This window comes from Centroberyx affinis, unplaced genomic scaffold (assembly GCF_046629955.1).
Source record: "Centroberyx affinis isolate AG114_WGS23_722 - 3 ecotype Tasmania unplaced genomic scaffold, CSIRO-AGI_Caff_v1 ptg000026l_1, whole genome shotgun sequence".
NCBI classification, from domain to species: Eukaryota; Metazoa; Chordata; class Actinopteri; order Beryciformes; family Berycidae; genus Centroberyx; species Centroberyx affinis.
The window spans coordinates 170,733-198,387 of record NW_027278740.1 but is presented as its reverse complement, the minus strand read 5'-3'; the positions used below and the strand labels follow the sequence as shown (position 1 = coordinate 198,387).

General features: G+C 39.2%; 2 protein-coding genes across 4 annotated transcripts in view; both read left to right on the top strand.

The window, feature by feature from the left end:
• Positions 1–13,907, top strand: part of LOC139640954 (probable phospholipid-transporting ATPase IA) — a 40,704-nt gene extending 26,797 nt beyond the window's left edge. For 2 of the 3 annotated variants that reach the window (XM_071515169.1, XM_071515161.1), the window contains exons 24-35: positions 3,122–3,305; positions 4,320–4,430; positions 4,733–4,807; positions 5,497–5,619; positions 6,371–6,465; positions 6,651–6,696; positions 7,596–7,652; positions 7,885–7,992; positions 9,689–9,777; positions 11,018–11,110; positions 11,883–11,971; positions 13,438–13,907. In XM_071515169.1, coding sequence (XP_071371270.1) covers positions 3,122–3,305; positions 4,320–4,430; positions 4,733–4,807; positions 5,497–5,619; positions 6,371–6,465; positions 6,651–6,696; positions 7,596–7,652; positions 7,885–7,992; positions 9,689–9,777; positions 11,018–11,110; positions 11,883–11,971; positions 13,438–13,535 — 1,168 coding nt within the window. In that variant the 3' untranslated portion in view covers positions 13,536–13,907. Of the gene's footprint in view, positions 1–3,121; positions 3,306–4,319; positions 4,431–4,732; positions 4,808–5,496; positions 5,620–6,370; positions 6,466–6,634; positions 6,697–7,595; positions 7,653–7,884; positions 7,993–9,688; positions 9,778–11,017; positions 11,111–11,882; positions 11,972–13,437 lie in introns of all 3 variants that reach the window. The other variant, XM_071515154.1, reaches the window with a different exon arrangement.
• Positions 13,908–18,435: 4,528 nt separating this feature from the next.
• Positions 18,436–22,738, top strand: pomk (protein O-mannose kinase). The gene is made up of 3 exons (XM_071515224.1): positions 18,436–18,570; positions 19,953–20,248; positions 21,855–22,738. Exons 2-3 carry the CDS (start codon positions 19,958–19,960, stop codon positions 22,623–22,625), a joined length of 1,062 nt encoding a protein of 353 aa, XP_071371325.1. The 5' UTR covers positions 18,436–18,570; positions 19,953–19,957; the 3' UTR covers positions 22,626–22,738.
• The last annotated feature ends 4,917 nt before the right edge of the window (positions 22,739–27,655 follow it).

The following is a 27,655-nucleotide window of genomic DNA, read 5'->3' as shown; positions in this document are numbered from 1 at the left end:
TATTTTCTACCTCTGTCCTAGTTTTTGCCATCACGACAATTGATTGTGTTGAAAATGTCAACACTTACTTCGCTGTAGAGCTTGACGTAGCTTCAGTTAGCCAGGAGTGCTGCAATCCAACACACGTCCATGGGGCAACAATCTGCAACAGTTAAACCCAAAAAATGATTAAAGCACATCCTTTCAACAGAGTAACACACACTACATCCAGTTTCTGATTATCCATTGCCTGAAACTTGGGTGTATTGCAGTATTAGAGAAGCATGAGCTGGACTGAAGTACTCTGATGCTGCGTTCAGTGCATATCGGATGTTCTTTATCGTATCTCGGAACCCATCGTCTATCGGTCTGACGACGATTAGACTCTGGGGGCGACGGACATCCGGGCCAAGACTTCCTCTTCCATGCGCCGGTCATTGTTTACAGTCCGATTAGCAACTTGAGACGCGAGAATGGAGCGTTTCTCCACACAACACACAAACATCGATACTTTTTGTAGGTGGTTTAGGTCCAGACGACATTTCGGCTAATCTCTATAAACAGATATCTGCATATGAGACGTCGTCTCTCAACGCCGACTCCATTCTCGCGTCTCAAGTTGCTAATCGGACTGTAAACAATGACCGGCGCACGGAAGAGGAAGTCTTGGCCCGGATGTCCGCTGGCTACACCGGAAACCCCCAAATATTGGCCGTCACCCCCAGAGTCTAATTGTCGTCAGACCGATAGACGATGGGTTCCAAGATTGGCTACCAAGGACTAGTCCAATCTGTTACTTTTCCTGAAAAATACAGACTTCATGCTTGACTTGAATTTATAGACCATTAGTTTGGAGTGATTGGAAAACAATGATCAGGATCAGGATGTCTGCCTAACATCATGGATCTCTCTCCCTCCCTCTCTCTCTCTCTGCCTCTCTCTTAAGCTGGGAGGGATAAAGGACAGAGATGGCATTACAAATTAAGAGATGACAAGAACTTGGTTCGACAGTTTTATTCACATCCTCGACATGAAAGGATAAGAATGCTGTTTGGTCAATGATATTCAACCCAAAGTCCTCCACCTCATCCTCAACTTCAACTGGGTACACCCACATTGGCTCATAGGTATCATTTTAGGAGTGGTTGATGAATGGTAAACAGGAGTGTATGCTTGACCAGACAGGTGCTGCTTCCAGTTGTGTGGCTTGACTGGTTCTGTAAAATGCTGGCCCATGCCATCTGGTTGGCCATTAGTTTGCCTTTTCCGTGATTGGAGGGCTGTGCTGCATAGGGGCTCTTATTTTTGCTGCATTCATGTTATATTGGAAAGACAGTAGGTACAAGCTTCTATTTAAGTTCATTATTAAATAATGTTCATGTTAACTTTCAGCTGGCAAATACTACTTGGGAACTCAGGGTTTGGCGATGAACCCAAATTTCTCTATCTTCCAAATTTTGACATTGCTGCAACAAGGAAATATCTGCAGTCAAATGTAGAGAGTAATATAATAATAATATATTAGCTATAATATAATAATATATTCATTTCAAATAAACAAAATGAACAATTTGTATCACATAAGTCATTTTGGGATCACAGCTGTTAAAATGTCATGGCAGGACACTAGGCTTGGGCCGATATTCGATATTTCGAAATATCGCGATATTCACAAAATATTGTGATATCCCTGTGATATCGAATAGTAAGATAAGGCTGTTAGTAATAATAATAATTATTATTATTATTATCAACACCCTAGAAATTGGATGTAATTTGGAAGAAATCAAATAAAATAACCCCCCCCCCCCCCCCCCAAAAAAAAAAAAAAAAAACGTAAAAAAAATATAAGACCTCCCCCCTTGTGGTTAACATGAAAATGTTTGATTTGATGTAAAAGTTGAACTCAACTGTATCGCTCACTGCGTGCAGGTGTGTTCAGTGTGAAAAACTTAAATCTACAGAAAATTTCCATCATGGTGACGGTTTTAAATGAGCTTGAATGAGTGAACCCTTCCAAGTTATTGCTTTGAACCGCCAAGTCGTTTTTCCCATATGATGTGAATGCGGCATGATTGTTTAATTATTGTTTGTTTTTGGTGATGGACACGGTGTAGTGCAACCATTTTTCTGCATTGGGTCTGGGAGAAGCTCAGACAAGCTGTCCACTTTACTCCCAGCCTTTTTTCCAAGAAGCGCTAGGACAGTGTTAAGGCTAATGTCCACCAGATGCATTAGATGCACAATTTTTAGTCGGAGCCGACACAGATCCATTTTATTCAGTGTTGCTGTGTCATCCAGCTCTGGACGGGGTTTTGTGCCAGTCCACTCTTTTTTTTTTTCTTTTTCCGCTTCTGGTCTGTTTCTGCTGAACCCGCTTGTGTCTGTGAAATGTGGAAATACACTATTTTGATTTGTGGGTGTATCTATACACAACAAAGAAATAGAAAATCAATATCTGCTTTTATTTAAACCTGCAATAAGCGATTTTCCGACCACTAGAGGGTGACAGAAACCACAACACATTTGTAAATAAAGCACAGCAAAACTACTGGATTACGGAAGCCCCTAAGGACAAACCGTGCATAAAGGCTACATGTCCCACAATGACGATAATAACCTTGGTGGGAGGAGCGTCGAGCCAGGCCGGGTTTTGACAACAAGCTTTAGAAAAGAGGTGAAAACGGCAACACAGCTGGGTGCTGAGTGGATATTGGTTTTTTATCATTACGTCTCAAGGAAATCTCCACATAGCACACGTTAGTTTCAGGATTGGTTATAAGCTCTGATATCGCTTATGCAGGTTTAAATTCACCAAAATTTCCATTTCCTATCACTTTTTCTCAAGTTGCGCAGTAGCCTAGTTTGTTGTCTGCTTATGAATGAATATAGAAAGTATCCTCTTTATTGTGCCAAGAGTTCAGTTTCCTGATTGAAGCCATCGACTGAAACCAAAAATGTTAGGGGGGGAGACCGGTTGATGCATGGCTCACCCCAAACCTGAAGTAAATAACAAAAAAACCACTGAAGAAAAACACACAAGCAAACACAAACCTGGCTGCTGTTGCTCTGCTGCGTCTGTGATCCCGACATGAAATGACGGCAGCAGACACTGGCATTTATGGTCCTATCTCCTCCCCAGGGTGTCCCCCTTGCAGAAGTCGGAGGTGGTGGACCTGGTAAAGAGTCAAGTGAAAGTCATCACCCTGGCCATAGGCGACGGCGCCAACGACGTGGGCATGATCCAGACGGCTCACGTCGGCGTCGGCATCTCCGGCCACGAGGGCCTGCAGGCCGCCAATTCCTCCGACTACTCCATTGCCCAGGTAACGGCGCCCCTGACCTTTTATTCAAAATGGATATTATTTTTATTTTTATTAAAATGGGATATTAGCCAGTCAGTGTCATCCACCTCCGATGTGATGGAGGCTCCTACCTGACCACAGCTTGCGAATATGCTTTTATTATTGTTATTTATATGCAGTGGTGGAAGAAGTACTCAGATATTTTACTTAAGTAAAAGTAGAAATACCACAGTATAAAAATACTCTGTTAGAAGTAAAAGTCCTGCATTCAAAATGTTACTTAAGTAAAAGTACAAAAGTATTAGTATCAAAATGTACTTAAAGCAACAAAAGTAAAAGTACTCATTATGCAGAATGGCTCATTTCAGAATAATACAGTATTTATTATATTATTGAATTATAATTATTGATGCATTAATGTGTAAGCATCACTTTAATGTTGCAGCTGGAAAAGGTGGGGCTGATTTCCACTACTTTATATACTGCTGGGTAGCTTACAGTAATCTATAATAATACATCACAATTTATTAGTTGATTATATTTCGTATTAATAATCTGAATCTGCAAAGTAACTAGTAACTTAAGTTATCAAATAAAGGTAGTGGAGTAAAAAGTCCCTCTAAAATGTAGTGGAGTAGAAGTATAAAGTAGCATAAAATGGTAATACTCAAGTAAAGTACAAGTACCTCAAAATTGTACTTAAGTACAGTATTCGAGTAAATGTACTTAGTTACTTTCCACCTCTGTTTTTATGTCTGACAAGAGAAATCTTCAGTGTGGTGTGCCAACAGCTTCAGGGGTATCAGTCTGTAGAGTCTGTAATGATTCAAATCATTGTAAAATATCAGCACAATACAAATGATATATGAACCTCACGAGATTGAGGTCACGCACCTTTGCACACACAAACATTGCTCTGGCCACGGTGGCCTCACAACATCCTGTGTAATCAGACTCCTGTGCTGTTCCATGTAATAAGGTTCAAAGTCCTTCTTTTGTCTGAACTTAGTTTTTCAACCACCTCTGTGATTTCAGTTCAAGCATCTGCAGAACTTGCTGCTGGTGCATGGAGCGTGGAACTACAACCGCGTGTCCAAGTGCATCCTGTACTGCTTCTACAAGAACATAGTCCTGTACATCGTTGAGGTACAGTATGGCCACCTAGTGAATCCTATAGTAACCAGCTCTGACCATTAGGTCCAGTCATACCAGTACTGCTTGAGGCGATTTAGCTGAAGTGCTTACATCGAATTTAGCCACAAATGGTAACATGTAAGTGTAATGTCCGTTCTGACATTACATGAAGCTGAAAACATTTTTAAGTTGCCTCTATTTTGTGGTTTCTACTGGAGCATGAGGGTGATTGAATTTTAAAGTAGTAGTAAAGTAGTTTCATCAGATTGATTTTGAGTTTTTGCCTTTGATTTCTTTTTTTGTTTGTTTTTCAGATCTGGTTTGCTTTTGTAAATGGGTTCTCTGGTCAGATCTTGTTTGAACGTTGGTGTATTGGTTTATACAATGTGGTAAGTTGGGTACCGTGTGCTGTGACAGTGGATTATATACATGATTATTAGTAATTGCTGGCATTCCTATTATTATTATTTTTTGTCCTGTATTTTGGCCAATAACTCAGCCATACATTGATAACTTTTTGTCCATTTTGGCATATAGATAGTCCCAGTCAACCACTACTGGGATAAAAAAAAATGGCACCCATTGGCCCATAGGGGGCGCTATAATAAGCTCCCAAAATCTAAGGCTCAGCCCCGCCATCCCATTAGTCGTAGAGTTGTGAAACTTGGTAAACATATGTAGCTGATTATGCTGAACAATTTTGCCTCTAGGACCCGTAAGCTCCGCCTATCAAAAAATGGTGAGTTATTGACCAATGAGTTTTTGCCACAAAAAGTTCAATTGATTTATAAAAGCATGCCACAATAATCAGTCAGTTTGAAATATGTTAGAATGGTCAGAAACAAAATATTCAAATGACATGTCAAACCACATAATGATATTTTGAGCCCTTTGAAGTTCTAATTCAGAATGACACAAAATTTGGTATGCAAGCTTCTTCGACTTGCCTATACTTTGTTTGAAAGTAGCTAAGGAATCGGTCAAAAAATGGTGGAGTTATTGACCAATGCAGTGGAACCCGTTCCATTGCTGCCATGCAATTCTTGAAATGAATACTGTGCCTTTGTATGTGTGACAGATCTTCACAGCTATGCCTCCTCTAGCCCTGGGTATATTTGAGCGCTGCTGCAGAAAAGAAACCATGCTCAAGTACCCTGAGCTCTATAAGACCTCACAGAACGCCCAGGGATTCAACACTAAGGTATTACTAGAATCAACCATATAGTATTAATGTTTGCTGTGCAGATGTGTTAACGGACCTTGAGGGGTCCTGGGTGGTAATGGTAAGACATTTATATTTTAAAAAGCTTGTATACCTTGTGTTGCCTGAATCCAGCTTCATGAGTTACTTATCATTGATCACATTTGAAATTTAGCTTGTCATGGGTCTGACCCAGCTGTTTTTGCAGAATGTCCTCAGCCTCATAGTAGCAAAGAATTGCTTTGCTCATGTGTATACAATGTTGACGAGGGTGTATGTCTCACTTTTTCTACAATGTTATATCATTACCTTAGTCTATAAAGCACACCTGTGATTTTTTTTCAATTTAAAATAATATCTTATTTATTTTTAGTATTTCCCCTCTCCTACCTAAAGAGCTACAGGCTGTTTTGGGGGCATTTCTAGCATCTAGAAGGAGCCACTGCTCTGTTTGGCTGGCAGTATTAGAGGGTCTGCCCCCCCACCCTGCCCCAAATGTAAGATGATTGGTCAACTCCAGTAAAGTCAGTTATCTATGAAACAACCTGACCATACTTTACTACTCTACATACTCTGATACTGGCCGTGTCAGACGCAACTTTTTTTCTAAATACAGTTTTGGAAACACAATTTACACTTTTTTACTGTGAACAAGCAGCATCCTGCAAACTGCAATATCCATGAAAAATATTGAATTATCCGTTTCCAGATCTGTGAGAATTAATCTCATCTGTGTGTTTCTTATAAACAGGTGTTTTGGCTCCACTGTCTCATTGGTCTGTTCCACTCTGCCATTCTCTTCTGGCTCCCCCTGCTGGCCTTCAAACATGGTACACTCCGCACTTTGTACTACCTGGTCTGTCATTGTCCTGGTGTAGTCCATACTACTAGATTGATTTCATTACAACTGAATTTCCCCAGAAATCAGGCCTATTGTTGAGTTGGCTGACAGTTGTTTTTGGGGAATATTCCACCAAGAAAATAATTATCTTTGAATGCTCTTTGTTTGATGTAGACACTGTGTCCTGGAGTGGAAGGACCCCTGACTACCTTCTGCTAGGAAATATGGTTTACACAGTAAGTTTTACACCTGCCCAATAAAAGATGCACCTAACTAGGAATACATTGGAGCATTGTGGAATAATTGTAAGAATGGACAGGGTCATAGTATTACACTTTTTTGTAGAGAGGTGTCTCAATGGCATTTTTGTGCTGGTAATGCGGGCAGCATCACTGCGGATGATAAAAACAGGATCAATAAGATGATCAGAAAGGCTGGCTCAGTGATTGGCCTTACCTCAGACTCACTTGAGGTCACTGTAGAAAAGAGAACAAGGGCCAAACTAAAAACGGTTCTGTATTTTGAAGGCCATCCATTACACAGTGTTTTTAATGGACTCAGAAGCTCATTCAGTGAGCGACTAGTGATGCCTGAGTGTTCTTCTGAACGACTCAGAAGGTCTCTTGTTCTAGCAGCGGTCTGAATGAACACTTCTAGATGTGGTCTAGTTCCATAGCACCTTTCAGCTGTTAATCATGTCTCAAATGGCTTTTTATGGTGTTATCTGTTTGTTGTGTACTGTGAATGCTATGTCTGTACTGTTTGTTGTCTGTATGAGTTGATTTGGTGGCAAATGAGTTTCCCCACGGGGGATTAATAAAGCTGTCTAATCTAATCTAGGAGTACTTCCACCCAGAAAAAGTAAATTTTTCTACCATTTCTTATCTAAAGCAGCTCAGTATGAGAGGATGCCGACTAACTAAAAGGAAAATGAATCAGGGGACGGAATGGAATGTCAGTTTTGCAGATATTTCAACTTCATATAGTATTCAGCTACAGTTGTACAATGAGCGTTTCAGTGAAATAAATGTGTTTCAGCTGTCTTAGCCTTCACCCTTTCAGACTGATGGAAGTGTTCAGAAAAGTCATCACTTTTTCCCCTTTCACCGTCTCTCCTCTCTTTCCCCTCCTCCAGTGTGTGGTTGTGACAGTGTGTCTGAAAGCGGGGCTGGAGACCTCGTCATGGACCACGGTGCGTTAGTGCTCAAAAATGCCCCCCTCCCCCGCTTTTTCTGTGACCCTGGTTCCACAAGGAAATGTCCCATTCATTTTCTCCATAGACATCTTTGTGCTTTTCCTCCCAAACACTGTGTAATATACTTTAATATGTTTAAATTTGTCTCATTTGCTCAATTCGTATTTCACCATGTCATTCCATGTCAGTTCACTTGTGTTTACTCAGTCGTCTATCTGTCCTCTCTCAGTTTAGCCATGTTGCTCTATGGGGCAGCATCTGTCTGTGGCTCCTGTTCCTCTGGCTCTACTCCAACCTGTGGCCAGCCATCCCTATTGCACCAGATATGCCTGGAGAGGTACCGTTCATACACACACATGGTCATCGCACTGGCACGCCCAACACATTATTTTTGAGTTATTGTGGGTAACTAATTTTATGATTGGGGTCTATACTGGCCTTACAATAAAAATCTGATATCGTCCAGTCAGTGTTGTCGACCTCTGACAGTTTAACTGATTACATATTTATTGTAATTGATCAATACTATACTGGTTGTCTATGGGAAGCCATTTACCTTAATTGATTGTACTGAGACATTTTGATTGGATTCCACACAGTACACATTAGGGCTGCAACTAACGATTATTTTCATTGTCGATTAATCTGTCGATTATTTTCTCGATTAATCGATTAGTTGTTTGGTCTATAAAATGTCAGAAAATGTTGAAAAATGTGGATCAGTGTTTCCCAAAGCCCAAGACGACGTCCTCAAATGGCTTGTTTTGTCCACAACCCAAAGATATTCAGTTTACTGTCATAGAGGAGTAAAGAAACCAGAAAATATTCACATTTAAGAAGCTGGAATCAGAGAATTTTGACTTATTTTTCAAAAAATTACTCAAACCGATTAATCGATTATCAAAATAGTTGGCGATTAATTTAATAGTTGACAACTAATCGATTAATCGTTGCAGCTCTCTGCCAGTCCCTATTGTGTTTCTATGCATTATTATTATTCTCTCTTTCTTACTAAAACTGCCTTCCCATGCATCAAAATACACCAAACATGGCACATAGATCCAGGCACAAATAGTCCAGATGATCATAAAAAATCAACAGTACATGCTGCAGCTCTGTCATTTTCTGAGGTTATCAGTCCAAACAAGACAAAACTTTCATACGCTGGTACCTATACTTAATTATGAAGTCCACCACTCACACAAAACTGTAAAACTAGTCCCACATACTTTGCACAAATTACATTAAAATCGCTACAGAGCATCCTTAGGCATGCACAAATAAAACTGTTGTGGGGTTTTTAATTTGATCAAAAATTGAGCCCACAGGAGATCAAAATGTTTTACTGTAAATGGTACTGCACACAGCCACTGTAAATTGCTGCTTATTCGATGTCCAATCTTCAGACTTTTATCTTCTAAAAATGATTTTAAGTCTGCCCTTATAGAAACCACTGTAGTCACTGGAAAATAGAGCATCTTTAAACATCAGTGTTTCGCTTATGGAGCATTCAATCTTTGTAAAAAATAAATTACAGACATCTCTATGTTGTCTAGATAAAGTACGCAAATGCTCAGAATTTTATGTTGAAAACCGAATATTTGATACTTTCTTTTTCTTTTTCTTTTTCCGCTTACGCTACATCTGGCCGGCCCAGTCCAAGAGCTTGCAGTCCTAGTTATTATTATTATTACTATCGTTATTATTATTAGCAGCAGCAGCATCCTGGCCTTCAGTGGAGAGTTTTAGTGTCTAAATGTTGTCTTTTCCACCCTGTCAAGACATCAAATTCTGGGGGCAATGCTGAATACTTGGAATTTGTTTTTTGTTTTTTTGTATGATAATGGTCAAATGTAAAAAATATTGAATATTGGCACAAGATATCAACTATCAATGGTTCCAGTCTAAAAATATCACTAGCGATATCGGGCTCCAGAATCCTATACTGGCTGAACACTAATCGTGATGATATCATTTTGATTTGGTGTGGTTTTGTTGAATGACATTACTGTGTGTGTGTGTGTGTGTTTCAGGCAGACATGATGTTCACCTCAGGAGTGTTCTGGATGACTCTGCTCCTCATCCCCGCCACATCGCTGTTGTTGGACGTGGTCTTCACAGTGTGAGCAGAAGTCTCTTCTCTGTCTGAACAGATACAGTACATAACCATATATATAGACAACCAGGTCCGAAGTCTCACAAGTCCAAGACTACTCATAAGTCAAAAGGGCACAAGTTTATGTCTGCTACTAGCTAAAAAAGCAAAACAAAAGGGTGAGAGAGCAAAATTTAAAGGGGTAAATAATTTAATTGTAGCTTACATGTGTGACAGGGAAAGTGTTTCACACGCATTTTATTTTATTACATTAAAAACTTCAAATTATCCCCTATATTTTTATATAAATATATTATGAGCATTCCATGCATCATGCAAATCATGAAGCACCAGCACGCTCTACAAAAACATGACTCCTTTCATGGGTGAAATGGCATGACAATTGGGAGACTGTACAGCTAGAAATCACTGCACAGCGGATGAATATGTGGTTGCTCACCTCAAATAGTTCCAAAACTAAACATGACGACATCAGCTATATTGATTTAATGATATTTCATTTTTGAAATGCATGAATCTACAAGCAATCCAGTATAATAAAAACCACTAATAATTTTAATTACTTATCCTTACATTGGATAATGCAGGCCTAGCACTCAACATAGTGTATGCTAAAGCAGTGATTCTCAACCTTTTTCATATCAAGGACCCCTAGTTTAGTCCACATTAGAGCCACGGACCCCCATTTTATGAGATTTTGTCTCTCGGACCCAAATCTCATTTTTATTGTTAGATATGATTTTGTTCAGAATTCCATGATTATCTGCAGAGTAGGTTGAGATATAACAGTGAAACTATGATCAAAACAGTCATTCTTCTACATTCTCTAATTGTGTTAACTTCTTGTAAATGAAATAACGGTGATTTTAACAATTCATCAATTTGCTGGGGACCCCCTAGAATGACTTCAAGGACCCCTGGTCGTCCCCGGACCCCATGTTGAGAACCACTGTGCTAAAGTGTTAGTGTGAAGCACCAGACTTTAAATCTGACCAGATTCTTGCCAAAAAACATCCAGAAAATTATTTGTGTGGAATCTCAAAATGTTGCAGTAGAATCAATTCGGTTTAAGGGTTTCTCATAGCCAGTGTCGTATTGATCAATTCTATCAAACTGCATCATATCTATCATATCAGAAGTGGACAACGGTAACTGGATCAGATCCCCAGATAGCCCATATCGGCCCAGTATATAGGTCTGACCCTGTCTGAGTGGTTGAAGAGTTTTTCCTCTCTTCTCCTTCCAGAGTGAGGAGGTCGATGTGGAAGACTCTGCTGGATGAGGTTCAGGAGTTGGAGGCCAGCTCTCAGGACCCAGGAACCGCAGTACACAGGAAAAGGTGACTTATCTCCATCAGCGTGTCCACACGGTTCATCTATTTCCATTTTTGCGTCAAGTCCTTTGAGATACGCTTTTGTGATGAAGGCCTATATAAATAAACTTAACAGAGAACGAGCCGACCTAGATCTAACTAATCAACAATCAATCCCAAAGCAAAATACTGAACAGCATTCAATATAGTATATAAAGTTGAAAAGTGTTGAAAAGACATAAAAGGCTTACCTAGCTAAGGTGGTGTGCAATGTGGATGTCATGCACTTCAAGTTTTATCCCCTCTTGAGACTAAAATAAGTTGATTTTGATTGATTTTCCTAATTTGTGCATTGTTTTCATCAGTTTAGCCTAGATGCTGGGAATTATTGGAATACTTGATAATTTAAACTATTATATTGCTCAGCTTCACAGACAAAACAGCTGGCGAGCTTGAAATAGCACTAAGCTGTTTTTCACTTCTTTCGGGGCAATATTTGGTATGAAAATGTTTTTTTTTTATATATACAGCACAAAATGTCACCACAAATCCAATATCTAAATCAGCATTCAAAAGCCCAAATCTCTTGAATCTCCCCTTAACACTGCAGGTGTCCGTGTTCAATTCTGAATTGCGGCTCATATCTTGTCTTTCTGGATTACTGTTCGTATCTCTTTTGCCATACCAATATGAACTGACAGCACAGTGCAAAGTAACAATAACTAAAAATGTAACATCCATTTTTTTTGTGTCTTGTAGTCTTCCATGCTAATGCTGTTGCCTGTCTTGACATTTCTAGCTTGGCAGAAAGAGCACAGCTGCTGAAGGACGCGTTTCAAAGAGGGTCTGAGCCGCATCACACAGAGGACGTCCAACACAACATGCTGCGTGAGTCCAGTACCCATGCACACTCTGCTGGATCTGTGGAAAGACTATTCACTGGAATGATCCAAACCCCAGGGTTCCTACACAGGTGTGGGAAGTCTGGAAAAAAGAATTTGATTGTCCCTTGTCATCTCACATTTTGAAATATTTGCCCTTATGGAGAACAATCTTCCTCTATAGAGTGATATGCCATCATTAGTAGGGGCAAGCTATCGATGTAAATCAGACTGAACACCAAAATCTTCAAATCAAGAAATGAAGGTTTGGAAAAAGTATGGAATTTATAACTGAAACTGTAGGAACCCTGAAAACCTTCAAATGCTCAATCAAGCCATTTTCACCACTTTCACCACTCCGCGCTTGACTGTGTGACCTCATCTCCCACAATGCCATTCTTTCCTCCATCCGCCGACAGGCATGCAAGGGGTGACGTTGTCATTCCCGGTCTGAAGGTCAGTCAGGTGGTGATGTAGTCGGCTTAAACCTCCTATTTATAACCCTAGACCATCCAAGGCTCCTGTAGAGCCATCCACTGTTTGTATAGCGCTCAGTAGATTGTCATGTTACTCTAACACACCTTAGCTGTGCTCATAGTTGATGTGTCCTCCTGTTCCTTTTCTAAGTGTCATGTGTTATAAATGTATTCTCACAAGCCAGAAAACATTCTTCACATTTTTCTTCTGGTATGGATCGCGGTCGGTCGGTCGGCCGCTCTATAGTCTCTATGTTCTGAATTAACAAGATAATTACCTCAGAATTCTGAGAAAAGTTTTCATGGAAAAAAAAATAATTCTGCTCTGTTTTTTAGTTTAATCCAGTTTTATTTAGCTTCTCCTGGGATTTTGTGATATCTCATTAATTCAGGAAAACAGAGCAGAATTTTTTTTCCCATGAAAACTTTTCTCAGAATTCTGAGATAATTATCTCGTTAATTCAGCAAAACAGAGCAGAATACATTTTTTTCTCCATAATTATCTCATTAATTCAGAAAAACAGAGCAGAATTATTTTTTTTATCCATAATTATCTCATTAATTCAGAAAAACAGAGCAGAATTATTTTTTTTATCCATAATTATCTCATTAATTCGGAAAAACAGAGCAGATTTTTGTTTTCCATGAAAACATTTCTCAGAATTCTGAGTTAATTATCTCATTAATTCAGAAAAACAGGGCAATTTTTTTTTCTCAAGTGAATGCATTACGCTTCCGTACATATCCATATCCACATTTTATACACGTTGTCTAGATCAGTAAAGTCAATATATTGATAAGGTATATAGTTTTTTGCAGTACACATCTACACACCTGGACCCTTCCTACACACAACTGTACTGTTAATGTACTGTTATGGAATCCTGTAAATTCACATATCTATATATTTCTTCATATTCCCACATCTGTGCATCTGTGGGAAGGGAACGATGTGACATTAGAGTGAACAGTGTGTAACATTGTGTTTGTTGTACAGATGGCTACGCCTTCTCTCAGGATGAAAACGGGGCCGTCTCCCAGTCGGACGTCGTCCGGTCCTACGACACGACCAAACAGGAGGCTGTGCGGGGGTGAAGCCCGGGGCCGCTCCACCACACCCTCCTTTACACTGCACTATTTTAATAAGCCCTTCTTACTGCAGGAGGGCCACAAGAAGGCCGCCTAAAATGGGACCGCTGATGTTTAAAGAGACAAAAAATGTGCACTGTGCTGTGAGTCTTTATCCCACACTGCATGGATTTATACATTCAGTTTTGACTCTGAAAATAGTGGGCACTGTTTCCAAGCTCATGCCAAGATCAAAGGTTTGAATGCATGAGAAGGGATGAATTACATCTACCGGAGACAAAAGTTGCGTCTTTTAAGTTTCACCCAGTATGAATTTGTTTAACCCTCATCCTACCGACTGGGGCACCCGCAGACCCCAGAGCTATACTTTTTGTCATATCTCACAGGTGCTTTATTCTATCATTCCAATTTTTCATGACTTTGTCAATCAGTTTGTTCCTAATGACTTCATATCCTTGTTTTCTGTTTCTGTTTTAAATAGTGCTTTTTATTATTATTAGTATTGGGGTCCTGGGGGACTCCAGTCAAAAGCACCCAATTCCGCCTATGCAGTTTTAATAGATGGAACTATTTATTGAGTTCATGTTTGCCATGGGTCCTAATTTAAAGTATCACACACTATCGGGGGGGGGTAGGGGCACTCTGTCAGTCATTTTGAAGGAGACAGACACAGATGCAGCAGACACAGATTTCCTCTGTGACCCTAAATACTGCTCTACCTAAGGTAAGATGATGTTCAAAGTCACAAATACAATACATCATTTAATTAACTAACTTTCCTAAAATAATAATAATCGTTTTTTTTTTGTCAGATGACATTACAGTTTTTTCTGATTGCTTAGGCACTATCTTTGAAACTATCGGCTATTTTTGCAAAACTCTACACACTAACCACAAAACCTTACACCAACCCAGCAAAACTTTATACATCTCCTGCAAAAGCAAACAATTCTTGCAAACTCTTTTGAAAAATTGAGTTTTGGGTCAATACAGTAAACACAAACCATCATTTGAATAAGCACATAAAGCACCAACTACGCATTGATATTACAAAAGAAAAACACTTGTGGCTTTTGCTTTTTCTGTGTGCAGGGCAGAGCAGTTTGCAATACTGTAAAGTTTTGTCATGTACTGTATGTACAGTAGTAAACACACATACACACAGGTATCCAAATGTGTAAAGTATGGATGTGTATTCCGAACATAACACACTATCAATAGAAATAAGGGGAATTTATTTATTTATTTATTTTTATTTTTTTATTAAAATGTTCTACAGTAACTCTCCTCAAACAACAAAAGCGCAGTAGAAGAAAACAAAAACATTTGTGCTAGAAAAAAAAAGAAGAGAAAAAATAGGCTAAATCTCACCTTCTTTGTGGGTCTGGCCATAAGTTTACAGTATTGTAGAAGTGTGTTATTACGGTAAATTGCAAACTGAGTGTAAAGCAGTGAGTTGTATTTACAGTTTTGCAAAAAGTGTTTTATAAAATTACAAACTGAGTGTAAAGCAGAGAACGTGCATTCAGTTTGGCACACTTGGTAAATGCATTGGCTACAAGTGTTAATGGTTTCAGAGATAGAGCTTCAAGAATCACTGTTAGTGTTTAAGCATTCAGAAAAAAACTCTAATTACATAACTAATAATGTTTTGAGAAGAAATAAGTTAACATTTTGCTATGATGGTTGTTTCTTACAGTAGTTTATTCTCGGGGTCCCAGTCAGTAGTCCCTGTATGTTTAATATGTTGGTAGGATGAGGGTTAAAGCTCTATTTTTTACTACTGAAGCATCTGAGCTTGTTTTTAATATCTGGTGTTGAATATATTTGATGGGTAGAAACACGTCTGAGCTGATCTGAGGCATTTTGTATTAATATTGTCACAATATCACATCAGTTTTTATTAAATAACTCTCACCACTACACTTTCATACTTGAAATTGAGACCCTATGATGCTGCTTATTCAAGAATGTTTGTACACATTTAATGAGCTGAAGGGATTATGTTTTTATTCTTTTTGAATGTCATATACTAAGATTCTTCCGAACACTCCGAACAGTGTTTAGTGTCATTTTTGTTTCATCACAACTTTTACAAATGCATGTTATAATATGGTGGTATTTATATTTCACATGGTTTACCGTCCATTTTTTTTCCTTTCTGTCTTTCTTTCATGGCACGTAATTAATATAGTACCTGGAAATTGAAATGTGTGTGTGCCTGTAGGTTGTCTTTACCACAGATCAGTGTGGTGAAAGGTAAGACTGCAGAAGAGGAAAGCAAGTGTGGTGATGGTGTGATTGTGTTTTGCCCCTTCCTTACAAACTCATATGTTGTCGCCCTTCAGCCTGCTTAACTCCGTCCCATGCTTTATTTTGATCTCAGAAATTGGACACTTGGAATCACTTTTAAATATTAATTATGAAATTAATTTATCAAACTTTTAAATCACATCCATTAGACCTACATTATAGGCCTAATGGATGTGATTTAAAAGGTAAAAACATACTTAAAGCAATATTCCACTTAGTTTTAACATGGGGGTTATTTGGCTCTTGACCTCCATGAAAACCAGAATATAAACTACTGACCAAGATCAGATGCAGCTGGATGAGTTTGTAGCATTAGGATTTTTACTTCCCATTCTTTTGAATGAGGCCACGAAAATAACCAGAAAACTGACATTTAACACGTTTGTGAACAGATTCAACTACTGTGATTTTCAACTGACTGTGGGTCCAGCGTTTTAGAACAGAATTTCAAGTCAAATAGCATTTTTATTGATAGAAGAAAACATCATGGAGGGATACCATTTAGGAGAGATAGTTCCATTTGGGAACTATCTATCTACTTTTATTTTTAAATACAAATTTTAGTGTAAACCAAGAACAGAAATGCAAAATGAGGACGGACCAGTAGCTGCTTTATTGTCTTAAAAGCAGGATCTGTTGTTGAATCTGTTCACCAAAGTGTTCAATGTCAGTTTTCAGGATATTTTCGTGGCTTCATTCAAACGCTACAAACTCGTTCAGCTGCATCTGATCTTGGTCAGTAGTTTATATTCTGGTTTTCATGGAGGTCAAGAAACAAAGAACCCCCATGTTAAAACTAAGTGGAATATTGCTTTAAGTAAAAGTAAAATCACAGACTTTCACAAATACTCCAAAAAAATTACAAGTTCACAAAAAAAGCTACTCAATTACAGTAACGTGATCAAATGTAATTAGTTACTTCCACCCTTGCTAATAAAATGCTCTGCCCCCAGTGTCACATCTAGGCAACTTCCAACTGAGGTAAACTACCTTTTGTGATGTCCACCCTGAAACAGTATTGCATTATTTTAGAATTGGCAACATGTTAAGAAATTGTGGAAATACTTTTGTAGATTAATTATTAACCATATTTTCAGAACTTTTGTGCTACTGTTAAGTTTTTTTGTTTGTTTTTTTTTAGTTTTTTTGAGTGTAAAAGAAGCAAGCAGAATTAAATGTTTTATATATTAGTGCCTAAATGTCATATGCATAAATGCAAGTTTACAAATAAACTTCTATTCTCAATATTCTCTAAGGGTGTTGAATCATGTTTGAATGTTATCCTACTGTACACTGCTTCAGTAACAAAAATGTGAAATTGATAAATAGTTATTTTCCTATAAAATACGATGAAACTTTAATAATCTATCTGGGAGAATTGGGACGTTGCAGCAGCAAATACTAATAATAGGATACAACAAAGAAAATTAGAAGATAAGAACTGAGCAAATGGGCGTATTAAACAACTAGCAATTTCAAAACTAGAACATGTTAAGTATAGAAATACAGGAATGAAAGTATGGAAAATATGAACTGCAGCATTATGAGGGTGTGTGAAACAACAGCAGCAGAAAATACTGAGGTAAAGGAAGAGATTGAAAAAACATGTAAGAAATGAAAATATACCATAGATGTCAAACATGCGTATGATATAAGTGAAGAATTTACAAAATATCTGGATATCTATTATTTATTTTTATATTTATTTATTTTTTACTGAAACAAAGCACTTTTTGCATCAGAGGCACTTCATACACTTATATATTGAGCAGTATATTAAAAAAAAAAAAAAAGAACAAAGCAACGGAAGTCGGGACCGGCCAGATATAGCTTAAGATGAAAAAGTAAAAATAAAAAAAAGTGTGAGAAATAGAGAACTCAACCCCTTCTCAATCCGACTGAGTTCGACCCGGAAGTGTTTTTACACGCTACAAAAACTGAGATGAGCTGGACAAAAGAGACGTCCGGTTTGGACGTTTAGCCTTCACAATAAAAGCGCGATATTTTAAACGTGTAGAAATAGCCTACTGTTTAAACATATTAATTTGTATTTAATCGTCAAATGGAATCAGTGAGAAACCAGATTCATATTCGATGTCACAATAACAATGAAAAATGCGATAATACTAACTAGAAAAGCTGCATTGCACTGTGCAGAAAACATACAGAATAAATTGGACATAGACTACAAACAAGTCGACATATAGGTCTGTAGGAGTTTGTGTGTGCCTAAATGTTAGTGTTGTGAAAATACAGGTCTGTAGGAGTATTTTGACATATAACTTGACATATAATGAAAGGTGACCTGTGTAATGTTTAATCTGTGTCGTTTATGTAGTCCGAAAAATGACAACTGTCTGTTAAAATGTAGAGGGGAACTTTCAACAAAATGATTATAGCATATTCATTTTTATCATAGAAAAACATTGTACATATCGTATAGTTGTATTTTGTTGCTTATTTATATGTTTATTAATTTTATTTATTGCGCCAAAAGACGTTTTTGAGTGTCGTGTATTTGTAGAAATTAACCTAGGCCTTTATTCTGAAAAAAATCGGACCGGAAATGTTCTTCTTCTTCAGGCCGGCGGAACACAAGCCGCTGGGGGAACAGTAATGTGTGTTTATTTTGGAAATGGTGTTTCAGACATTTGCACTGGAGGACGGGTTTTTACCATAATGAAACGTGTGCGGGATCGCGTCACCATGTGAACACAGGCTGTAGCAGGTATGGAGCTGAATGACACTGAACAGTAACGTTACATTTTGCCTGTGCGTTTGGGTTTAACTTCACTGGACTTTTAGCTTGCTGTCCCAGCCGAGCCTCCACACGAATTAGCTGTGGTTTTACTCACTGCAGTGTGAACTGACGTGCTGATTTCCAGCTTTAACATTGAAGTCATTCACTTCCCAATCAAGTGTACTTTAGGTTTAAGACTAGCCTCGATACGCCCCGTTCCCTCGTATGGGGAGAACAATACGCTGAACTCCATTAAGAATCTGTCGATTTAAGTTAATATGTTGTTACTAATCGGCTAAAGTGCGTACCTCAGAGTATGACTCAAGGCCTTTCTAAAATTAAACGGAGGTGCTCTTCAATTCGGCGTATATCCAATCCACCAAGCATCACTTATTTCAATAAAATTTCAACTTTTAAAATTTGCACTCTTCTTGCTACCGCATTTGTTTTGGTGGAACAATAGGCAAACCGGTTATAAAAGTGGGATTTTTATTGAAATAAATGCTGTTTGGTGTATTGAGTGTATGCCGAATTGAAGAGTGCATCTTAACGATTAAGGTCCTGGGTTATATTTTTAATGTGCATTTGCCGATAAGTAGGTCAACATTATGTTGCCAGATTTTGAACGGATTTCAATACAGGAAATGGCACGTGCTGAAGCTTTTGCCTTCAGAGCTCCATGGCCTTTTAGGTTAGCAGAATCACTGTCATCTTATAAATCAAATATTAAATCCTCGTTTTGTAGACTTGCTTTTTTATATCATGTCTATTATTCCATTATTTTTACCTCCTATTTTTATCTCTTATCTTGTGGTACCTGTTTTAGACTACTTGAGTATGTTGTTTGCTTTTATTTGATTGTTAAAACACTTTGTAAGCTCTGTTTTTTAAGTGTTATACAAGTATATTATATATACAGTAATTAAACTACTTGTCAAAGTAGCTTTAGGAAGCACTTTGACTTTATATTAGGGCTTGGCAATATGGACAAAATAACACTCATGATAATTACAAGAAATTATTTCAATATTGATAAACAATATCTGCTAAGATATGAAAAATCATGTTAAATAATTAAACTGATGTTTATAGCATTGGACTGCATGGTGATATAAAGTACGATAAAACTAAGCAAATTTTCAAAATTTTAATTTGTATCAGATCTCATTTCGCAGAATATTTTACTGAGTATTTTCTTTTTATCATTAATTCAGACAACAGAATCGTGTATCATGATAACTATCACTATTTCATCACCGTATGATACTATTAAAAGACAGTATACAATAACATTGAATTATTGCCCAGCCCTATTTTAAATTGAGCTGTAGCTGCCAATTTTCTTATCCTGCACCACCTCTGTTCCCCAGGTCAGATGCAGAGCAGCATGGGCTGGAGCAGCAGTGCCAGTAGCAGTGCTGCCTCCCGCAGTGTTCCGGTGGTGTTGGTGTGCCTCGGTGCCTTGCTCCTCAGCAACGTGTTCATCTACCTGTACCTGGACTCGCTGTATCATACCGATGAGCACCCCATGTCCTCCCGTGTGGGTTGTCCGCCTGGACACTTCAAAATGGCCGCCATGAAAAACTGCTCGCCCTGGCTCCAGTGTCCGCAGATAAACGATGAAGTTCGCAAGTTGAAGCTCATCGGCCAGGGGGCAGTGAAGCAGGTACACTGACCTCCACCCTCCCAACTGGTTCTCGGGTAGTGGCTCAAAATATGCTGCCGTTCATTTTGTTTTGAATTCATTTACTTGTTTAAAGGAATAGTTCACCCAAAAATGAAAATTCTGTCATCATCTCCTCCCCCTCATGCCAGTTGAAACACAGGTGAAGTTTGTCCATATAACACACAGGGAGGCTGCCAGCACAACTCCATAGCAGCCTTCTCCAAAACAACTGAAGTCAGTGGGGACCAGTTCTTCAGAGTTCCAAAAAGACCTACAGTATATTTACACCATCATTTAGTGCAAATCTGAACTACAGCTGATTGATCTGCAACAAATAATGGTGTATAGGTCTTTCTATTCACAGTGTGATTGTTTGGCTGTTTTTGTTTTGGAACTCTAAAGAACTGGTCCCCATTGACTTCAGTTGTTTTGGAGAAGGCTGCTACCAAGTTGTGCTGGCAAACCTCCCTGTGTGTTATATGGACTAACAAATTTCACCTGTGTTTCATTTGGCATGAGGGTGAGGAGATGTCTGTTCTTAGTGTGTGGTGATGGTAGAGGTGGTGAATGAGTCTAGCTTCTCTGGATAGAGCACTGACACTGCTGTTTAATTGAGATTCTGGTGTCAGGTATCTTCTCCAAACAGGAAGTGACAAATCAAAATTTAGCAGTGAAATCCAAAAGGTGTCTCCTAAACAGCAGAGAGTGAGCGCTCTGTCTAGCGAGAAAGCTGGACTCACGGTTAGATCTTTCCTCTCTCGTCTCTTTGTTATCCTTTGGTAGAAAGCATGTCACACACAGTTGGCCATTTGGAGCTGCCTGCCAATATGGGACCATCAATAAATTACTGTTTAATTGACACAAAAAGAATCATTATAAACAATCATTCAATACCTTCATGCTGACTTGACAATATTAGTGAACATTATGATTAAAAAAATATACTAAATTGATGTAGCACACTCATTTTGATTGCTAATGTGTAATTTATGTATTTTACATAAATATTTTAATAAAAAATAATGGCATTTTTTTTCAATAGCTTCCATGTAATGTGATGCAGTGACTCCACATCAATACCAGAAATTATTACTACACTGGACAAATAGGACACACCCCTTTATATTGGATTTTAGTTCTTTTTCAATTTTTTATAAATATTTTTATGGAAAATTCATGTTTTTCTTTACAATAGCTTCCATGTAATGTGACCCACTGACTCCAAATCAATACGAGAAATTATTACTACACTGCACTGAACAAATAGGACACACCTCTTTATATTGGATTTTAGTGCTTCTTGTATTTTATATTAATATTTTTATGGAAGATTCATGTTTTATTTCAATAGTTCCATGTAATGTGATGCAGTGACTCTAAAGCACTAAAATCCAATATAAAGAGGTGTGTCCTATTTGTCCACTGTAGTAATAATTTCTGGTATTGATTCAGAGTTACCGCCTCACATTACATGGATGCATGGACATTTTATGGCTCCTTGAAAAGCCATGGAAAAGTTTTTAAATTTTATCTATGAAAGTGTGTGGGAACCCTGGGTTTACCTCTTGCTGTATTGACCCGAGCAGAGCCATCTTTCTCTCCCCAGGTCTATCTGTCTGAGTGGCGGGGTCAGAAGGTGGCTCTGTCCAAGCTCTCCTCTCCGGAGTACCTGGAGGACTTCCTCCACGGCTTGGCCATGTTGCGGGCCCTGCAGGGTCCCCAGGTGGTGCAGCTGGTCGGGTTTTGCCCCGAGGACCGCAGCCTGGTCGCCGAGTACCACCCGCTGGGCTCCCTGCTCAACCTGGACGGCGTGCTGGCCCAAGACCGGCACCGGCAGCACGACACCTGGCAGGTCCGCCTGAGGCTGGCCGTGGACTACATCTCCGTCCTCCACTACCTCCACAACAGCCCCGCGGGCCGTCGGGTCATGTGCGACTCCAACAGCCTAGAGAAAACCCTGTCCCAGTTCCTGCTGACGAGCGACTTCCACCTGGTGGTCAACGACCTGGACGCCCTGCCCGAGGTCGACGCGTCCCGAGGCCTGTCGGCTAAATGCGGCCCCCGGGAGCTCACGGGGGACTTCGTGGCCCCGGAGCAGCTGTGGCCGTTCGGCGGCGAGGGTCGGCCGTTCTCGGACGAGCTCATGCCCGGGTACGACGAGAGGACGGACGTCTGGAAGATCCCGGACGTGACGCGGTACCTGATGGGAAGGGTGCCCGGAGGGGACGTGGTCCACTTCCATCTCTTTCAGGTCCACGAGGAGTGTAAGAGGAGAGACCCCAGGCTCCGCCCTTCAGCTCTGGACGTCTTGAGGGTCTACAGATCGGTCTATTCCAATATGGTGCGAGATAGTGCTGGGTCTAGAGACATGCTGTAGAATGGAGATTCACTTTCTTTTTTTTTTTGATTATTTTTTGGGCATTTTGCCTTTTATTGGATACTTCAAAGTGGAGAGACAGGAACGGCTGGGAGAGAGAGAGAGGGGGATGACATACGAAAAAGGTCCTGGGCTGGATCTGAACCCAGGACGTTGCGTTAGATGGTACGCGCCTTAGACCAGTGATTCTCAACCTTTTTCATATCAAGGACCCTAATTTAGTCCACTTTAGGGCCACGGACCCCCGTCTGATGAGATTTTGTCTCTCAAACCCAAATCTGAGAATATTTTTATTGTTAGATATGATTTTGTCCAGAATTCCATGACTATCTGTATTGTAGGTAGAGAGATAACAGTGAAGCTATGACCAAAACAGTCATTCTTCTACCTTCTCTAATTGTGTCCACTTCTTCTAAATGAAATAATGGTGAAGTTTAATCAATTTGCTGGGGACCCCCTGGAACCCCCTCAAGGACCCCTGATGGTCCCCGGACCCCACGTTGAGAACCACTGCCTTAGACCACTGAGCCACCAGGACGTCCCAAGTAGAGACTCACTTGATATGACTGTGAATGTATTCTTTCTGCAAAAAAAAAAGACAAGTTATAGTTTTACATTTACAGTGTTTCCTCATTATGTCTTGTTTATAAATACAGATAAATGTTGAATATAGATTTGGGGTGTTTGGATGTGTCAGTTTACTTTTGTCACTCACATTTCATGATAGAACTACCGTCAACACAGATCACCAAGGTTCTTACACTTCTACACTTCACTTCTCAAAAGATTTTATTTTTACCTAAGACGGGAAAGATTGGTGACATGCGACAATGGTCTTAGGCAGGATTCGAACCCAGAATGTCACGTTTACATGGTCTGTGCTTTAGACCAGTGATTCTCAACCTTTTTCATATCAAGGACCCCTAATTTAGTCCACATTAGAGCCACGGACCCCCATTTGGACAGTCCACCATTGAGATTTTGTCTCTCGGACCCAAATCTGAGAATATTTTTATTGTTAGATATGATTTTGTCCAGAATTCCATGACTATCTGTATTGTAGGTAGAGAGATAACAGTGAAACTATGATCAAAACAGTCTTTCTTCTACATTCTCTAATTGTGTTAACTTCCTGTAAATGAAGTTTAATGATGCATCAGTTTGCTGGGGACCCCCTCAAGGACCCCTGGTGGTCCCCGGACCCCACGTTGAGAACCACTGCTTTAGACCACTGAGCCGCCAGGATGCCCCGAATGTTTGCACTTTTACTTCTACTTGAGTAAATCTATAAACGACTTGAATAACATTATAGTAGCTGCAGTATCTGTGATGTTATTGTGGATGAGATTCACGGAATGAATCTCACAAAATTGATATTTGAGACGCTTCTTGGCATTATGAAAAAAAAAAAAAGTAAACTTGTTAAGTAGTAGAAGGAGATAGCAAGAAAGGTTCTTACAGGTTCTTATTTAGCCATCTACCCACCTCTGTCTGGCCGGCTACTTCTATAACTGAATGTCACTAAGACTACGTACACACTGCCAGAATTTGGTAGTGACAACCGTATTGAGTGAATGTGCATATGTATGGTACACACTGGAGCAGACCGGAGTAACATTACTGCGTATGTACGGGAGTCACTCCACTCCTACGATCTCGCGATAGCTGTAAATAATGTCTATAACCATAGTAACGTTTATTTCAGATCAATATGGTGGCGACCATTGCCTGTATTTTCGGTTTATTTGACACCCGTAACCAGAGGTGTCAATTTATCCATAAACCGCCACTGACAGCGGCGTCAGATTCTCTTTTTTCACCGCATGGACTTGATAGTTTCAACCGCAACGTTTGCGCCGAAGACCGCAGAACTGGTAGAACCACAATGGAGCAACCACAATGTTGAGGAAACAGACTGGATAGAAAATTCACACAAGTCTCACAACACTTACCTCTGTCTTTTTCAAATTAACGATGGTAATGTTACGTAGTCCAGTCCGGTTCTGCTACACCCTACTCGGACTAACCGAAACCGCTCTCAAACTGTCAATACCTGTCGTGATTTTTTCAGGCAGTGAGTTCGATTGTAGAATGCGGTTGTCACTCTCCTTAATAACTGAACTGTGTGTGAAGTTAAGCGCTCAAATGAGGAGTGACAACCCTATTTAGTTGCAGTGAGTATGTAGCCATTTCTGGAGTCAAAGAGGCTATTGACTGAACGTCATGTTAATCTGCGCGAGCCATTCTGATCCTTGATTTTGATGTTGCCACCCAAGTTTAACCAATCCTGACAAGTCCCACTTGCACACTGACTCAATTTTGCCAATGTTCAAAATAGAAATGGGAGAAGTAAAGGGAGGAACAGGGAAAGATCATAGGGGCTTCTGTTTTAGGAGGTTTGTTGAAGCCCCAGTATGCAAGTGTTATGACCATGTAAAATTGGGGCATTTCCTCATTATTTAAACTGATTTATGTTTCCATAATTATTGGATCTCAGTTTTGTGAGTGCAGTAGTACTCAGGAGAGAGATCCAGTATTGCTCTGAGAAGACTAAAATGTGAACTTTGTTCTTATATTTATTACTATTTGTTATAATATTTTTGTTTTAGCCTACTTATTTCCTACAATTAAAAATTGCATTTCTGCACTGACACAAGAAAGTACATTAAAGATTCACAATTAATAAAGATTATCCATTTATTTTTCAATTGAGCCTTTAATAAAAATGTATCTTGCCACCACAAACATCCCTTAGCCGGTTACTTTTCCCATCTGGCTGGCTACTCAAAAATTTGGGGAACCCCCTGTTCTCATAATCAAGGGCCTGAAAATTGCCATGACTTGGTAAATGCACTTTACCATAAGCTGCCATTGTTTTCCAGCAGTGTCAAAGCAGCCATTGCGAGTTGTTTCGCACCACAACAAAGATCAGGATTTCCACAAAAGTAAGGGCTTATTTGTAGTAATTGTTACTAGCACTCTAACCCAGTGGATACCACTGCATGCAGGGACATCAGAATGGCTGTATTATATTAAATATTACTAATGCATGTAGCTATGTGACAGGGCTCATAAGGAAAACAAGCCAGACAAATAAATTCAATTTTATTCTTTACTGGTGGATTTCTGTTTTGAATTTAAAAGCAGACAAACAATGCAGGTCAACCCATTAAAGCAATATTTTCAACTCTAAATATTGTTTTGAAACTATTACACACAAATATAGCACACTAGGAGTTGGCCTATAATAATAGAGTGAAGTGAGGTGCATTACTTTTTGTGCATCAGCATATATTTATGCTGACCATGTATTATGCACGTTTTAAAAATGACTTAAATCCTGAGTCATGCGTACAGAAAGAGGGCAAGAACATCAGACTTCATTTCGTTGACATAAAGCAAAAATAAAAGTGGCCCTAAAAACCTACCTTGGGGAACTCCACAGCTGTTGAGTCTTTCCACTGACAGAGTCCCATTGACTTAGTCTTTCTGGTATCGCTCTGACAGATATGATCTAATACACTCAACCGTTATGTTATTAAAACCAAGAGCATTCAGTTTGTAGGGTAAAATCTGATTATTGATTGTAAAGCTTTCTGCAGATTAAGTAATACCATGCCACAGAGGTTACCATTGTCAATTTCCCTTTTGATGTAGTCTGTGAGATATAAAAGACATGTATTCGTTGAATGGAATCTTCTAAAACCCGATTGTAAATCATACATAAAATCGTTTCTAAAAATGTATTCCTCTATCTGCTCAAAAATGATTTTGACGAGAACCTTGGATAGAACTCCAAGAACGGACACAGGCCTACACCTTGTTCAGCCTTGCTCCCTTTCTTATAAAGTGGAATACCTCTGGCCTGCTTGAGATCATTTGGAACCTTTGCTTGATCAATAGAGAGGTTCATGATGTGAGTTCTGCAACGTACAATGAGCTCAGCAGCGTCTTTAACAAGTCTGGTATATTATCCAGACCAGTCGCTTTAGCGTGGTTTAGCTCAGGTAACCTCCTTACCACCTTGCTCTGAGACACTTTAGCAAAAGAAAAGGAATCAGCTTGAACACCCTGCCACAAATAGAACTCCTGAACCTGACTTTCATTGTACAGCCCATTGTGACCAGGGAGTTGATCCACCAGCTAGATTTAGTTTTAAGACTAGAAATATGCCTCCACCAATAAACTTTGTTTTATCATTGCAAGGACAGTCTTTATTTATTGAACATATGTAATTAATGTGATTATTAGGTCAACTTAAAGGATTTTGGTGTCTGCAAAAGTAAGTGACAGCACTTCCACCGTTTTTGTAGAATGACCCAAGATCGTTTTCTCAGCTACAGTGGTAAGCAAAACATTATGATGTCACAGTGAAGTTGACCTTTGAACTTTTGGATATAAAATGTCATCACTTCATCATTTTATCCTATACCTTTATTCCTAGACATTTGTGTGAAATTTTGTCGTAATTAGCGTATGAATTCTTGAATTACGGCCAAAAACGTTTTTTTGTGAGGTCACAGTGACCTTTGACCTTTGACCACCAAATTCTAATCAGTTCATCCTAGAGTCCAAGTGGACGTTTGTGCCAAATTTGAAGAAATTCCCTCAAGGCGTTCCTGAGATATCGCGTTCACGAGAATGAGACGGATGGACGGACGGACAACGTGAAAACACTGAAGAGGTGCAACTCTTGCTCTCGGTAAAACCAACCTTGTTTATTCAAAGGCCAAGGTTTACTTCCTGGTTCTAGGAGCCCTGGGAAATAGAGTAGAGGCAAGCAACATACAAACAAAATCCTACAACTACTTACAGGCAACTAACAGTAAGTTAAGGAGACAGGTCATTTGTCCATACTGAACAAAATAAAATAATTAAAGAAATACACTGCATCGCATACTATTAACCTAATTTCCACTAATGATATTGAGAAATGCATAACTTCTAAGTCTAGTGTAAATGGGTGGCTTTGATGAGGGCCTAGGCAACAGGGACGATGACAAACCAGAATGATCAGTCTTTACCTGTTT